The sequence below is a fragment of the Rattus norvegicus genome, chromosome 4, assembly GCF_036323735.1.
Source record: "Rattus norvegicus strain BN/NHsdMcwi chromosome 4, GRCr8, whole genome shotgun sequence".
In the NCBI taxonomy this organism is placed as follows: Eukaryota; Metazoa; Chordata; class Mammalia; order Rodentia; family Muridae; genus Rattus; species Rattus norvegicus.
This window is the reverse complement of record NC_086022.1, coordinates 12,555,474-12,572,571: the sequence shown is the minus strand read 5'-3', so window position 1 is coordinate 12,572,571 and position 17,098 is coordinate 12,555,474. Positions and strand designations below refer to the sequence as shown.

At 40.7% G+C, this 17,098-nt stretch overlaps 1 protein-coding gene across 12 annotated transcripts in view; it reads left to right on the top strand.

Moving 5' to 3' along the window:
• Kmt2e (lysine methyltransferase 2E) overlaps positions 1-17,098 on the top strand; it is a 104,760-nt gene that overhangs the window by 82,758 nt on the left and 4,904 nt on the right. For 10 of the 12 annotated variants that reach the window (XR_010065633.1, XR_010065634.1, XM_063285952.1 and 7 more), the window contains 10 exons: positions 1,091-1,200; positions 3,464-3,728; positions 4,427-4,525; positions 10,289-10,453; positions 11,234-11,542; positions 14,158-14,412; positions 14,575-14,719; positions 15,118-15,368; positions 15,704-15,760; positions 15,888-16,451. Coding sequence is in view for 10 of the 12 variants with exons in the window: in XM_063285952.1 (XP_063142022.1) it covers positions 1,091-1,200; positions 3,464-3,728; positions 4,427-4,525; positions 10,289-10,453; positions 11,234-11,542; positions 14,158-14,412; positions 14,575-14,719; positions 15,118-15,368; positions 15,704-15,760; positions 15,888-16,451 (2,220 nt within the window). In the remaining 2 variants the exon portion in view is untranslated. Of the gene's footprint in view, positions 1-1,090; positions 1,201-3,463; positions 3,729-4,426; positions 4,526-9,492; positions 9,632-10,288; positions 10,454-11,233; positions 11,543-14,157; positions 14,413-14,574; positions 14,720-15,117; positions 15,369-15,703; positions 15,761-15,887; positions 16,452-17,098 lie in introns of those variants that run through there. The other 2 variants (XM_063285953.1, XM_063285955.1) reach the window with 2 other exon arrangements.

Here is a 17,098-nt window from a genome sequence, read left to right as displayed (position 1 = left end):
ATATTTTTCTGTTGTCAGTATTTAGGTGACAATCTTTTTTTTTTTTTTTTTTTTTTCTTTTTTTCGAGCTGGGGACCGAACCCAGGGCCTTGTGCATGCTAGGCAAGCACTCTACCACTGAGCTAAATCCCCAACCCCTAGGTGACAATCTTTAATCTCAGAATTACAACCCATAAGCTGTGGTTGTGCACGCACTTCTTTGACCTCTCATGTGGCAGACACAGCGAGAACTCAGAGTTCACAGCTGGCCTCATCTATACAGCAAACAAGCTCTAGGCCAGCCCCTGCTACAGAGTGAGACCACGCCTTCTTACTCTCTGTGTCTATGAATCTGTGATGTGGCTTATAAGAGGAAATACTGAATTTCTTTTGATATTGGAAGCTCTATTTGTAGGTCAGATACATTATTTTATGAACTTTTATGACATCTAAAAGCTAAAGCAGATATATTTTTATTTTTTGTTTTTACATTTAGTCAGTGTGTGGGAAGGTGGGATGGTCCTGGAGACTAAACTAGGACCTCACACGTTAGGCAAGTTTTTTACCACTGAACTCCATCCCCAGCCTTCTGTGCTTTACTTATGTATAAATTAGTGCCAAGTGTGGGAAGTGAAATGAACGCTGTGTCAAAGGAATGTATTCTTAAGTGTACCATTAGAACATTCTCATATATGTGAAAGAACCTCCAGTTTGAAACACAGTGGAAAGGTATAAAAGTACGTATGCTCAGATGAGAATGCACTGTTGGTAGAGGTAGGCTGTAGGGTAAGTAGGTGTTGGCAGTTACCGTTCAGGTGATAACTACGGATTCATAACTCTTGCCATGAAGGGTATTTTTCCATGTCATGTTTATAAAATGCTTTTAAGAATATTTTTTAAGTCAGCCATGGTATTCTACCACCTTTAATCCCAATACTCAGAAGGCAGCGGCAGGTGGATCTCTATGAGTTCTAGGCCGCCCAGGGCTACCTAGTAAGACATTGTCTAAAAAACAAACCACAACAACAACAATGAATAATTATCTTAATTGCAAAATAAACTTGGTCTACAGAGTTTATAGAAATGTAAAATTATTCTTCGTAATTAACAGGTGAGGCATGAAATTGAAGAGGGGACCATACATCTCTACATTTACTCTACACAGAGTATTCCAAAAGGGACTGAAATTACTATTGCCTTTGATTTTGACTATGGGAATTGGTAAGTTCAAGTCTGTAAATGACTTATGTTGTTTCAAAGTAGTTTACTGTCTTCAAAATAGTTTAGACATTAAAAGTCCCGGGGTTAAGAGTGCAGTTTTAGGTTCCCGCCCTTGCCCCTTATTTCCAGACTTCACGTGAGTGTTCACACCTTCCAATTAGTAGCTCCAACTCAGCTCTTCAAAACTGACTTTATTATGTGAGGATTTTTCCCGTCCTTTCTTCTACTTCAAATTGTTACTTACTTCAACTTGTTAAACAACTTGCTTGGTCACTTGATTATTAATACATATTTTTTTTCTTAATAACAAAAGACACCTCACCAAATTTTCTTTGCAATGTAATAGAAATGGTTTGTTGGGAATCCTACAGTAAAACTTTAAGAACTATTACTTTGAAATGTTAGGGAGGGGAACCTATTAATTTTGAGTAAAGAAGAATTATTATACTTTTCAGACTATAATCTGAAATACAAATAACACAAATACCCATGTACTTATTATCCAAATTACGAAATAAAGCAGGAGATGCAGCCCATTGGTTAGTGTTTGCCTAGTATTTGTATGATCCCCAGGACTGAGAGAAAAAGTCAGGCATGGTGGTACAGGCCTGCGATTCTCTCTATTGAGGGTAAAGAGGAAGATTTAGGCTACCCTCAAACTCCCTTGAATTCTGTTCTTTCAGCTTCTGCCTCCTGATGACATTACAGATGTACACCACATGCATAAACATTTTAATTTCCTCCTATATTTTACTTTTTTTTTTTTTGAGGTTTTTGTTTATGTGTGGGGGACAATGTATACCACATGTGTGTGGATGCTGGAGGCCAGAAGAGGATGTTGCACCTGGAGCTGGGTTGGGAGCCATCCAACTATGGGTGCTGGAAACCAAATTTGGGTCCTCTGAAAGAACAAGTGCTCTAAGCCATCTCTCTCGCATCCTGTACATTTCATGGGACAGTTTTTAAGTATGTAGTATGTCCCTTTACCTTCAATATGCAACTCTGTGATTGAGTCAGATTTATCATACCAACTTGGCCTTTTCTTTTCTTTATGTATGTGTCAGTGTGCATGTATGACCTTTGTGTACTTGTTCTTGCAGCTGCCAGAGATGTTGCATCACATGGAGGTAGAGCAGTGTTGTGAGGGCCCTTCTGTAGGGATGCAAATTCGGATTCTCTGTAGCAGCAGGAAGTGATCCTTAACTGCTCAGGAAGTTCTCCAGCCCCAAGCCTTTTCTTTTGAAGGCGTATTAGTAAAAAAAGTGTATGTTTAACATGTGGTGCCTCTTTTTTTAAAAGACAGGGGCTTACCTGCTGCCTTATCCTCTCCCACTTTTGTAAAGCCTTTTTAAAGCTTCAGAAGGGAGAAATTTATTATAGTGGTTTATGCTCACTGCTTTAAGAGGTTGTTATCCCATAGTAGTTCATAATATAAACTCTTCCTGACTTTTCTGACTTGATATCTGGCTTGGTTACTCATGTAGCGGTACACCAGTTTCTGCATCTCTCTGTAACTCCTTAGCTCAAGGCTGACAATACTGTCCACTTAATGTTTTGAACTTAATGTAATCTGTTTACAGCAGTTGCTGGCATGGAGGAATTGCTATGGGAAACACAAGTTGATGCAGTTAAGTGTAACCCTAAAAGGAGGCCTCTAAAATCGTGTGAGCTAAACTTTAAGGTCATCTGTAAAATTGAGAGTACTAATAATTACCAAAGAAGATGAGAAATAGTATAGTTTTTCAGACCCCCATTTAAAAGAAAGCTCATAATTAAGTTTTCTTCAAGGTATATTTTAGGGAAAACTGATTATTAAAATCACTCCTTGAAGTGTAATATGAACTAGGTAAGATCTGGTATTTATCATAGTTAGCATTTTTTTAATTGAAGTCAAATTTTTAGTTGGCGTTAACACTTTCAGACACAGTAAGGGTAGGTTTTGCTGTAATATGTTCTCTTGCATAAACTATAGAATCATTTTACTTTAAAAGACTGTGTTCAGATAAACCTCTCCAGGTGGCACAAGAGCGCAGTCGTAGCGCACTCAGCAAGCTCAGCTGAAGTACTGGTCTCTCGGTTCAATCCCCAGTAGCATAAAGCAGTGAAGCAACAAAACCGGTATCTAATTCTGTGTTTTTATGAGGAAATACTTTTCTGATACCAGAAATTCAAATTAGTAAGGTGTTAAGGCTTATGAATTTTATGGTGTTACAACTTAAAAGTCTTGTTTGATATATTAATAGTTACGTGGTTATCATTTCAGTAAATACAAGGTGGACTGTGCGTGCCTCAAGGAAAATCCAGAGTGCCCTGTTCTAAAGCGCAGCTCAGAATCTACAGAAAACATTAATAGTGGTTATGAGACCAGAAGAAAAAAAGGAAAAAAAGAGAAAGACATTTCAAAAGAAAAAGATATACAAAATCAAAATATTACTTTGGACTGTGAAGGAACAAACAACAAAATAAGGAGTCCAGAAACAAAACAGAGAAAGCTTTCTCCATTAAGGCTGTCAGTGTCCAACAACCAGGTAACCAACAGCCCACTTCTCACAGGGTCATTTGAGAGAGGGAGAGATTGTATTTAACCTTTTTTAAGAATAAAATTCTTTAACAGTTTATTTTTCTCCCAGTGCAGGGGTTGGAACATAGGGGCTAACATAGGCGAGGCGCGTTCTCTGCAGGTGCTCCCCAACCAGCCCTGCTCTGCTGCTCAACTCCTCACAGACCCGTCTCCTACAATCTATGCCACACTAGTAGGACATGGTCTCACTGACTGATCTTTACAGAAACTGAATGTTTTCCTAAGACTAGGTCATTAAAGACATCGGTTGGCGTGGGTTTTTGTAGTTGTTCTGAGACAGAGTCTCAGAGTGGCTTGAGCTCCCTGATCCTGACCAGGCTAGCTTTGGATTCAGATCTGTCTACGTCAGCCTCCAGAGTACACGGTTAAAGGTGTGTGCCACTGTCTTGTGTCTGACCATCTTAAGTATTAAACTGAACAAACATTGGAGATTTCCTATCAGCAGGTTTGGTGAAAATTTGTTTTGGCCACACTACTATATTTGACAGGAGCTCCAGAAAACAAAATTACTCACTAGTCTGAATTTGAAAATTTCACAGATTTTGGTGGGCTTATTTCAGAATTATATTCCAAAGGTACAGTATATAGTTCCCAGTTTATAGATGGGGCAGTGTGTTCCATAAATAAATCATGGTCATTTTTCAGGAACCAGATTTTATTGATGATATGGAAGAAAAAACTCCTATTAGCACTGAAGTTGAAATGGAATCAGAGGAGCAGATTGCGGAGAGGAGGAGGAAGATGGTAAGCGGGGGGGAGGCTTGCGCTTGCCTGTGCTACCTTGGGCCGGGGCAGCTACTCTTCCACTAGTTAAGGACCTTTATGTGGGCATCTGTCCTGCAAGGTAGCAAATTTGGGATATGTGACATTGAACCGTTTTACCTGGCTTTGCCATTACTATTTAACACACTTAACTGGGGCTTTTTGTTTGTTTTGTTTTTGTATTTTTACTGACTATCATTAGGTATTTAAGAATGTATATCATCTTTAAGAAGTAATCTTTTTGAAGCTAAGAATTGTTAATAAATTTAATGCCACAATTATTGTTCGGTATGTCTTTTCATTAGCTAAATAATGTAGTTTCTTTTCATGATTTAAGACAGAAACAAAACCATTTGCATTATTATTAAGTCAGGTAGGGTACATAGCCAAGTCAGTAACATAGGAAGACTTGACAATCCACCATGACCTAGCAGCCTCCACGTCTGTGCTCACGCCGTTACCCGTTACCAGAACAAAAGTGCTGTGCACCTCATGATTTATCTGTAAGTGTTTGCTCAGTACAAATGCCAGACAAGAGGTTGTAGGTCACTTCTATCAGCAGAGTCTGTATCTCAGGATCTGCAGGGCTGAAACCTTAGGACTGCAAGCAGATGAGGACATGAGAACATGAGGAGACTGCAATCCCGAGTGGCTTGGCAATAGAGCACTTGCATAGCTTGTAAGGACCTGGGTTGATCTGCTGTGCCCCACCACCCAAAGTTACCATGTAAAGAAGTATGAGCTGCCATGTGGGTGCTGGGAATTGAGCCCAGGTCCTCTGGTAGAACCCATTGCTCCAGCCCCTCTTTTGTTTCTAGATGTAAGGGTATAGTGTATGCCGCTGTGTGTGTAGCTAAAACGGTTTGGAATTCTTCTTGTGAACCATTTGCCTCTGCCTCCTGATACTCTCAATGGCCTATTACAGTCACATAGCACAAACTGGAGCCATGGAAACTGGGTGATACTGGTGCTCACATGAGGGCTTGCATACATTGGAGAATCAGTGAAAGGAAATTATGAGGTCTCTGGCGAGGAGTGTCCAGAACTGTGCTGTCAAAGACTTCTGAAATCATTTATGTACCCTTTTAACAGAGTGTACAGTTTGAGGCACACATATGGAGCTGGTTGGAGTGGCTTGGAAGAAAGGGTACATTAGACTAAACATCCAGATAAATCTTATCAATCCTGGTCATCAGTGAGGTGACAGATGTCTAAGCCAGAGTTTTCACATACTGACACAAACTCCTTATGAGAACTCATGTCATAACCCCATGTTATGGGGAGAAAGTTTTTAGAATAGTGGTATTATTTAATAATGAGTGGACTAAATGGACAGCACCTAGTTAGAAAAGATAAGCTAGGACTATGAACTAAATGAAGCTTCTTCACAGTCCAGCTAGTATCTGTAGCCTTTACCTAGAATCATACACAATTCTCACAATTTTCTCACACACACAAAATATTCCACATCACAAAATATTCCAAAGATGTCTAATTTGATGTCTGTGAAAAAGTATGTTATAGTTAGCTAGGTCAGTTCTATTGGTTCACCTTATCGGTGCTTGAATACCTTACAACTTTTGGGGTACATCATCCTTCTGGCATTCCTAGTTCTTATTTTGTGGAACAAGTACCCTGGTGAGACCCTATTGTTCAGAGTTTGTGCTGTTACTGATACATTTAGAAGTGATGAACTCAGCAAGCCAGATTTCATAAAGTCGGAGAGCAGATCTGTTGTCAGGAAAGTCTGATAGATGTAGGATGGGGCTCATGCTCTCACCTTTCTCCTTATCGCACGGCCAAACTGATGCTAATTACCTTTCTCACTTTCTTATCCATGAGGAACCATTTTTGTAAAAGTGCATGGCAGAATGGAATGTTTATTTTTATATTCTGTCCAAACAAGATTCTCATCTTGTTATGCTTTAGTTACTTGTAATAAATATCCAAAGCCCTCAAGTGCTTCCCAGCACACCTCTAGGTATAGCAGTGACATGCTTTCTACAGAACATAACAGTTCTCATGTAACAGAGACCTGCGTGCTTGCTCTATGGGGAGAGTATGTACTGGGCAAACAGAGAAGGCAGATAGAGTCACTCATAGAAGATGTTACTCACAGAGGATGGCTGTAGCAAGTCACGAGTACCAAGAACCAGGACTGTGAGGGGTGCACCGGACTGCCTCATGGGATGGAGGAAATGGGAAGGCCACGCAAGCCAAGCTTTCTACTTTGGAATGATTTTCATTATTAATAGTCTAAGTGATCTTTAAAGTTCTTATCAGTTTTGTTTTTTGGGGTTTGTTTTTTCAAGACAGGCCTCTTTATGTCTCAGCCCTGGCTGTCCCAGAACTCCCTTTGTAGGCCAGGCTGCCCTCAAATTCATAAGAGATCCCCCAGCCCCCAGCCCCCAGCACCCCAGTCCTACCCCTCACCTCCCACCCTGACTGCGGGGGTTAAAGGTGTGCACCATCACTGCCCAGGTAGTTATCAGTTCATTGCTGTCTGAAAAGGGTTGGGCGAGACTGTGTTTACAATGAGGAGTCTTGTCTTCAGCAGATGCTCTCTGGTTTCATTTCCTTTATTTTACAGGCAGTTTGTGCTTCTCAGTTTATTATCGGAATGTCCTCAGCACAGCCTCCCCAGCCCACTCTTGATGTTGCACTCAGGTTACTCCAGGCCAGGACGACTGCTTTTGAGATTCAGGGATCACTTTAAGAAAGGCACTTGATAGCAAGGTAGAAGCAGATCAGGAGGAGCATGCACTTCTTCTAACCCCGGCGTTGCCTGTAAAGCTGCATGTGGTGCTCAGACTTGAGGCTCATTTCCTGTTTAAATGAGTTACAGCCTGATCAGTAGCTTACATCCACAGCAGGATGGCTTAGTGGGTAAAGTCATATGCTGCCAAGCCTGATGGCTGAGTGATCTCTAGGACCTGCATCATGGAAGGCAGGCGAGAACTGGCTCCAAGTTGTCCTTCCCACAGACATATACATGTATACGCGCACGCGCGCACGCGCACACACACACATACACACACACAAATTAAAAAGTTTAAATTATCAAAAGAACATCTGAAATGGGAAGGGGTCCAAAGCAGGTTTTTTTTTCCTTCTGCTTACATGAAATTGTAATACTAAGAAATAATGCACTAACGTATATCACAAGAACAGGAAGGTCACATGGGATATTTCCACATACTCTGGTTAATACCAAAAACTTCAGCACAACAGTGTATCAAATCCAACTCTGAATTGGAATCTGTCAGTTTCCCAGCTCACAGATAATGAAGTAGCTTTGGGCTCAGGATAAAGCCATGGCTTGTATCACAGTTCTAAACTAGAGTCATTACAACTATTATCTTATGAGGGGTTAATTAGGATGCCCAGTATCTCTCATCCCCTCACCAGCTCCAGTTCCCCATAAACTCAAGTTAACATCTTTTTCAGAGATTGGTAAAATGGTTGCCTCTTTACATCTGACCATGTATCAAGGGTTACAGTAGATCCTGTGGTGAATAAAAGCCTGGCTATAACAGTATCAAACCTGGGGCTGGTGAGATGACTCAGTGGTTAAGAGCACTGGCTCTCATCAGGTCCTGAGTTTAGTTCCCAGCAACCACATGGTGTCTCAAACCCATGTATAAGGGGATATAATGCCTTCTTCTGACTGCAGATGTATATCATCAGAGCACCATACACTAAAAAATTAAAAATAAAACGTAGGCATGGTAGAACATACCTTTAACCCCAACACTCAGGAGGTAGACAGATCTCAGAGTTTGTGGCCAAACTAGTCTACATGGTGAGTCCCAGGTCAGCCAAGACTACTTAGTATACAGACCCTGTCTTAAAAAAAAAAATTGCTAATTTTTTTAATCCATATAAGCAACCATCTCAAACATCTACATACTTCAAAATAAATCTGGGCTAAAGTTATTAGGAATTGGTGCTTTCAACTTTATTATTATATGGTAAACACGTGTAGAAATGTAAAATTTGTGCTGTATCAGCAGTTAATTAGATGAGTGAATTAGCAGTCAGGAAACTGGTAATTTATGCAAATGCCCTAATTTTGAGTGACCTACATACATGTAAATTTTTGTTCCATCAAGAAAATAGTAATTTTTTAAATGAATTTCAACAAATACATAGTTATGGTGATTTTTCACTTAAAATTCCATCTTTTTTTTTCCATTTATTTTTATATATATAAGTATATTGTCACTGTCTTCAGACACACCAGAGGAGAGCTTGGATCCCATTACAGATGGTTGTGAGCCACCATGTGGTTTCGGGGAATTGAACTCAGGACCTCTGGAAAAGCAGTCAGTGCTCTTATCTGCTGAGCCATCTCTCCAGCCCCACATATTATGGGGGCTGCTTTTCCGGGTCTTGAGTTCAGTTTCCAGCAACCACATGGTGGCTCACAACCCTCTATAATGGAGTCTCATGCCCTCTACTGGCATGCAAGTGTACATGCAGATAGAGCACTGATACACACAAAATAAATCTTTAAAAAAAAAATCCCAGTTCTGGTGTGAACAAATAAAAATCTTAATGTTTTGAGTTACCCATTCTAGATTTTGAGGAAAGACACAAGATTGTGCCTGTGAACAAGTAACTATTCTGTGAACCTCAGTTTCCTATGTATAAAATAAAAAGGGTGAAAATTAGAAACTCCTTACAAATCGATTCCAGCTGAGTTCGTGAATATCTTTTGTTCCCTATGTGTTTACTGAAAACACAGGAAAGAGTAAGAAGAGTTATCTGTCAATGCTGAATTCTCTGCCAGCAATGACTGGCACTAAAGCTGAAGCTCCAGTGTTGAGACGTGTATGTCAGCCAGATCTTGAGTTTCTGATCTTTCTTTCTTTCTTCCCCACATCGATGACAATGAAGGAGGAAAGACAAATGGATCTGAGCCTCAGGACCTGGTTCTTTCATTTGGAGAACTGGACAGTTGGTGGACCTGCTTCCTGGTTCTGGTTGAGAGCTGAAGCATTTGCCAGGCCCTGTGCTCAAGGCTCTGGGTCTTGTCCTTAATATTGTCTACCCAAGAGTGTCAGTGTAAGAAAGGAAGAGCAGAAGGTAGAGGAACGGACGCCTTAAGAGAACTCTACTGGAGGGCCAAGGGCTAAAGCAGACATGACACTGAACCTTTTGTTTCTGGAATGTCTACCATTTTTTTCCAAGTTGTTTTTAAAAGCTTCATGTTTTCTAATTGAACTCAGTAACAGTCCAATTAAAGTGTTTAAGCATGGTATGCTTTTATACTCCTAAAAACTCAGAAGTATTTGCTAGGGTGACAAAACTGTTTACTAAAAACGACTGGTAGGACCATGGTTTGAACCTAAGACTATGCCTTGCCTCCTTAAATGCATATGAGTCGTTTTGTTTCAACATACTGTTTCCTTAGGGATATTCTGCCCTTTTTTTTAAAAAAAAAAAAAAAGGCAAACTTTTGGTTTTATAAAAGAAGTTTTATTTTTGTTGTTGGTTGTTCTTTTCTTTTTTGGCTTTTTTGTTTGGCTGTACCATTGTCCTTTCTTGGCATACACTAAGAACGGCTCACTGAGATGACGTGTGGGATTCACACATGCTGAGTGGCTGTAATCTGCTCCCACACCTACCTGTTGACTTGCTATGCTAATCGTATCACAGCAGTTTTAAAAAATCTGTCATGAACATTTGACATTTAGAATTTGTTTGGAACAATGATATTTACTTCAAATTTAAATTCCATAGACAAGAGAAGAAAGAAAAATGGAAGCAATTCTGCAAGCTTTTGCCAGACTTGAAAAGAGAGAGAAGAGACGAGAACAAGCTTTGGAAAGGATCAGCACAGCCAAGACGGAAGTCAGGCCCGAGTGTAAGGAGTCGCAGGTCATCTCTGACGCTGACGTGGTCCAGGTATCTCACTCAGGGTCTCTTTCATTGTCCCAAGTTAAATGCCTTAAAGTCTCTACACCGTATAACCCGTAACCCATAGTTACACCGATAACAGCGATGCCTGGGTTCACATGCTACTGTGTTCATGTGGAAGTCTGAGTACAACTGAGTCAGGTCTGTCCCTCTTCAGTCACGTGGGTTAGGGCCTCAAACTGGTCTTTAGGCTTGTGTGCAAATGAAACCATCCCACTACCCCAAGAATTTTAAATAATATCCAATTATTTGTCTTTTAAAGCATTTTCAAACCCTATGGGAAATTTAGAATTGAAATGAGATTATATTTGACTTGCCTTGGAATAAGAAAGTATTGAAATGTTTTGATTTGTTACTAGAAATTGGTTAATTCAGTTACTGCTGCACGCCTATTGACTTTATCTCAGTCTTCAGCACCTATGAGGCTGAAAGAGAAAACAAGAGCCTACATGCTGCCCTCGGCCTCTCAATGCACACATGAAAACAGACTTTTTTAGTTTTGGTTTGGTTTTTTGAGACAGGGTTTCTCTGTGTAGCCCTGGCTGTCCTGGAGCTCACTCTGGACCCCAAGCTGTCTTCAAACACAGAGGTCTGTCTCCTTCTGCCTCCCGAGTATTGGGTTCAAAGGAGTGCACCACCACACCCACCCTAAAATACATAAATTTTAACAAGGACTCTGGAAATCTAGTTTTTAAAGTAAATAGGGCTATATTTCGACGTAAACATATCTATAAACATCAGAAGTTCCACTGTTGTATTTTGAACTAGGAACAAGTAAAGGAAGAAACTGCTATCAAGCCAACTGCTGCCAAAGTGAACAGAACTAAGCAGAGAAAAAGCTTTTCTCGTAGTAGGACTCATATTGGACAGCAGCGTCGGAGACACAGAACCGTCAGCATGTGTTCAGACATACAGCCATCCTCTCCCGACGTTGAAGTTATGTCACAACAGAATGATATTGAAAACACTGTGCTTGCTATAGAACCAGAAACTGAAGCTGCAGTAGCAGAGATAATCACTGAAGTGGAAGCTCCAGCACTTAATAAATGTCCCACAAAGTACCCCAAAACAAAGAAGGTATGCGTCCTAGTAGCAGTAAGCACTGTTTGCAGCAAGTGTCTCCTAGCTGAATAGTTATAGTAAAAGTTCAGCCTACACCCTAGCGTGATTAGGAAGCATCCTATCTACACTTGCACACAGCACATTAATAGTTTGTACTGTGAAGATTAAATATATGAACCCCTTTGGTATTGTATTCATAATTTCTCTAAGGTTGTCTACCTGTGTATTAAATATCCATTTCTCTGAAACTGGTTTAACATACGTCCTCTCTCCCATGCCTAGGGATCTAATCCAGGGCCTTGTGAATGACAGGCAAGCAGTCTACCCAGAGCCACACCCCAGCTCTTGTTCAGCTCTTGTTTGTACATCTTACAACTGCTTTATGTAGGTAGAGTGTAAGAATTAAACAGGAAAAAGGTATGACTTCACTAGAATGTACTAAGAATGTAGATTTAAGAGTGTGTGTGCCAGAGTACACACGCCAGGGTTATAGGAATCAGGTCTCTCACACACTCCAGGAATTCCAGAAGTAGAAGACAGAGTGTCCACCTGCACAGCAAAACACCCTTACCCACTAAGCCATCTCACTGAAGCTCCTGGGTTTATGAGGAAGATCAGTGCTATATCAGATTATTAATAAAAATTGTTGGAAAACTCAGTTAATGCAACAATTTACAGGAAACAAACCGCTTATGAAGCTGACTAACTTGAGCTTTTCAGCTTAAAAATAACAGCATAACCTTAGAGGGGGCTGTTTTTGTCTAGTAAATGACAACACATAGGGTCAAGTGACTTAGGACTAAACCTTTTTTTTTCTTACCTAATTCATAGTTTTGTAGACAGGCTGCTAAACAATGAAAAGCACACTTAAAGAACTCTGTGAGCTCAGGAGTGTAAGTCAGGGGCACACTCTTAATTTCTTTGCCAGACAATTACAGGTTTTGTTTGAAATTCCACACAGCCTTTAATCCTTACAGCCTGTGCGAGACATACCTTGAACAAGTGGGTACCCGCCTTGATGTAAGTGCAATGCTTATCCACATTTGGGAAGGGGGAAATTAAGTTTCTTTTTGAAAGGAAAAACACTTGAGTTTTTAAACTATTTTCTCAATTACAAATATCACATTTTTATATTTGTTGAATATGAAATATAAGTGTTAAAATATCAGTATTTGTTTTTTTTTTTGGTTCTTTTTTTCGGAGCTGGGGACCGAACCCAGGGCCTTGCGCTTCCTAGGTAAGCGCTCTACCACTGAGCTAAATCCCCAGCCCCTCAGTATTTGTTAAAAACAAATTTCGTGTTACTCACAGTATGTTTTATCATTTAGTGCTAAAATAGCATGAATTCTAAAGATGCCATAGACTAGTTTTGTCCTGCAAAGGCACACAGAAGCTACACAGACAGGAAAGGAAGAGGGGTGCAAAATAAGATTAAGGACTATGTATGTCTGTATGTGTATGCGCACATGCGATACCTGTTCAGGAATTCACATTCCAGCGAGGATATTCAAACCCAACAGCAAAAAATCACATTCCTAAATGCCTAGCTTTTTAAACAGTGAGGAGGCACCATTACTCTTGAGGACCAGGTGTGTTCGTAGGTGGCAAAGACTGGATTATGAGGGCCAGGGTGTGGCTCAGTAGAACAGCCCTTGTGCATGTGCAAGGCCCCAGGTACAACCCTAAGCATTTCCAAAAGAACAATGAAGGCTGCATTCTATACATGGTGGATAATAAACTTTCAAAAGGCTAGGATCTTTAAGAGGTATTTCCAACCTCAAGAATTGTCAGTGTGGACATACTTTTATCTATTTGCTGACCTCATCTAGCAACTGTGATGGGCACCTTGGCTAAAAATAAAAAAGCACTGCTTGAGAACATCAGACTTCTTTCCTAAGCAAACAGTCTCGTATAAAATACGGAACAACATATCTGCATTGTTTGTGGTACTTGTTGGTATCTCCTAGATTTTACTATATCAAAACATTTTTTAAAGTCCCTTTTCTTTTTTTCCTTTGAAACAGTCTGGCTATGTAGTGCTATTGGCCAGGTACTTACTATGTGGCCCAGGCTGGCCTCAAACTTGTGTCAGTCCTCCTGACTCAGCCTTGGATTATAGACAGTGCTCCACCATAACCTGCCATATTATTAGTGGGGTTTTTGTAATATAATTTTTCTACATGTATCCATGTATTTTATCCCTATAAAATATCATAATCCTTAGAATAACAGTAAATAAGAAAATGAAAATACTGATTAGTGGGGTTTCTTTTTTCACCACATATCATAATTTTTTGTTAAACATTTATTAACTATGCGTGTGTGTCTGTCTGTGGGTATATATGCACATGAGTGCAGGTACCCATGTAGATCCCCTGGAGCTGGAGTTACAGGCGGTTGTGAGCCACCTGACACGGGTGCTGGGAACCGAACTTGGGTCCTCTCTCCAAGAGCAATACAAGCTCTTAACCTCTGAGCCATCTCTCCAGCCTCGTGATGTGAATAATCTAAATTACCCACCTTCTCGTCCTAGACGATGTGCCAGTATCTAACTTAATAGTAGACTATTCTGTAGTGGGATAGGATGTGTGCAATTACTATATAGTGATCCAAATGTTTCTGTTCTCTAGCACTTGGTCAATGAATGGTTAAGTGAGAAGAATGAGAAGACAGGAAAACCTTCAGACAGCCTTTCAGAAAGGCCTCTGCGCATAACTACAGATCCAGAGGTGTTAGCTACACAGCTCAATTCTTTGCCAGGTCTCACTTACAGCCCCCATGTATACTCTACTCCTAAGCATTACATTAGATTCACATCACCATTCCTTTCGGAAAAAAAGAGAAGAAAAGAAACTACTGAAAACATTTCTGGCTCATGCAAAAAGGTAAACTTTTCTTTGGATATAAAATCTAGGAGAAGCCAAATGCAAATCTCAGTCCTTACTGCAGCTCCTCACAATGAGATGCTTTTGTGATCAGCTTTGCATTGATAGGCTGTCTAAACAGCCGCACACTGACCCTTATCATCTATTTCCTCTTCTACTCAGCGATGGTTGAAGCAAGCCCTGGAAGAAGAAAATTCAACAGTTTTACACAGATATCATTCACCGTGTCAGGAAAGGCCCAGGAGCCCTACAGTTAATGGTGAAAGTAAAAGTCCCCTGCTGCTGAGCGACAGCTGCTCCCTCCCAGGTACTGCTGCTGTGTGGCCAGTGTGAGCAACTGTGGCAAGGCCAGGCCTAGGGCCGCTCTGTGAGGGGAAGCCCTACAGCCACAGGCTTGCATGAAGGAGGTTGTAAAACCATAGTTGGAAATACTGTGTATGTAGGGATTCAGTGGGGGGCAGCTGCTGAGACAGCAGCTCCAGTAGCTCCAGTAGCACCAGTAGCACCAGTACGGCCAATGAGACTTCTGCATGACTTCTCAGTTTCAAACAAGGTAGCGTTTGCTAGCACTGAAGCTTCTGGGGGTCTAGGGGAGATTTCAGGTTAGTAAATCTTTAGTTTGGAGGTGAAAGTGATAAATTGATCACTATTTCTGATATAGCAAACAGCAGTATGATTTCTTATAGATTATTATTTCATCAACAGATTTAACCACACCACTAAAAAAGCGAAGACTTTACCAATTGTTAGACTCGGCTTACTCAGAAAGCTCCACCCCTACTCCTTCACCATACGCCACCCCAACTCACACGGACATCACTCCTACCGACCCAGCATTTGCTACTCCCCCACGGATCAAATCAGATGATGAAACTTACAGAAATAGTTATAAACCCATATATTCACCAGTGACCCCAGTGACCCCTGGCACACCAGGAAACACCATGCACTTTGAGGTGAGAAATTTCATTGGGGGTAAAAAACTGTTCATCCCTGGGACTGAGTGTTTTTTTTATCAAACTCTTCTGGTAAGCCCTTTTCTGGCCCTATTAACTAGTGTGATGAGAAACTCAGAGAAAATTGGGTATCTACAACTACATAAATTTAAGCACTTGCATTTGTGCCACAGTGAACATTTTTTTTTTTTGGGTAGTATATAGTGTGACCTAAAGCTAGTGTCTTCACAAGGCTTAAATCTAAAATCCATCATCAGTTTTTTCATTTTAATTCTTCATGGCTACAAAGTACAGTTTATTGTATTTTAATCCCTAATTTTATTACTTTTATGTAGAATATTTCTTCCCCAGAAAGTTCTCCAGAAATAAAGAGATGCACTTACAATCAAGAGGTAAGGAATTATCAAAAAAGATGCATTTTCTGCTTTTCTCATCATAATTTTGCTTAAATTGCTGCTAGATAGTAATTTGTCCCTAAATGGCATTGTTTGTGTGATTTCCCCTCCCTACCACCAACAGGGATATGACCGACCTTCAACCATGCTAACGCTGGGGCCTTTTAGAAATTCCAACCTAAATGAGCTAGGCCTGCAAGAAATAAAGACCATTGGTTACACCAGCCCCAGGAGCAGGACTGAGGTTAATAGGCCTTGCCCAGGAGAAAAGGAGTCTGTGTCAGACCTTCAACTGGGACTCGATGCAGTCGAGCCAGCTGCCTTACAGAAAACCATGGAAACCCCAGCCCATGACAGGACTGAGCCCAGCAGCCAACTGGATTCGACCCACTCTGGACGAGGCACAATGTATTCATCCTGGGTAAAGAGTCCTGACAGAACAGGAGTTAACTTCTCAGTAAACTCCAACTTGAGGGACTTAACACCCTCTCATCAGTTGGAGATTGGAGGCGGCTTCCGAATCAGTGAGTCCAAGTGCCTGACGCAGGATGATGCTAGAGGCATGTTTATGGAGACAGCTGTCTTTTGTCCCTCTGAAGATGGGCTTGTCTCTGGTTTTGGACGGACTGTTAATGACAGTTTGATCGACGGGAGCTGCACGCCCCAGAATCCACCACAAAAGAAAAAGGTTATAATTTAACAACTTATAGTCCTTTTAAGAAGTGGGTTTTTTTTACTGTGCTCTTAAGGGTTATTGATAGTTACAGCATGTGTTATGTGAGGCATTTATAACTTAGTTATGTAAGTTAAAATTTTCATATGTACATTTTAAAGCTTTTTTTGTAAATAATTTGATGTTCCTAAGAAAGCAAAAATGATGGTGATATGAAATGTAGTCTCAGATAAAAGCCTCAAGATGGTTTTTACATGTTTTAAAAATAAACACCTCCGCCAAAACGATAGGTAGATAATACTCATTCTTATATTTTTGGTTGTGAGCCTAGCCTTTAACGGCTGAGCCATCTCTCCAGCCCGATAATACTCATTCTTACTTCTCTTATTCACACTGAGCAGGCGGCCTTGGAGAGAAGGAATCCCTCTTCACCATCTCTAATACTTACAGTATTTAGGCCACGCATGTAAAAGCGCTTTCAAAGTAGGACACTGCTTCCTCAGAGCCAGCTTAACGCAGGAGTGTCTGTGTAAGCCTGAGCCTGACTGACCGTTAAGAGAGCCTGACAGTTAAGAGTGCCTGACTGTTAGAAGGGGAGACACAGTGCGGATTTGTTAATAGGCTTAACTGCGTATAAGTCAAAGCATTTTAGTGATATGTGC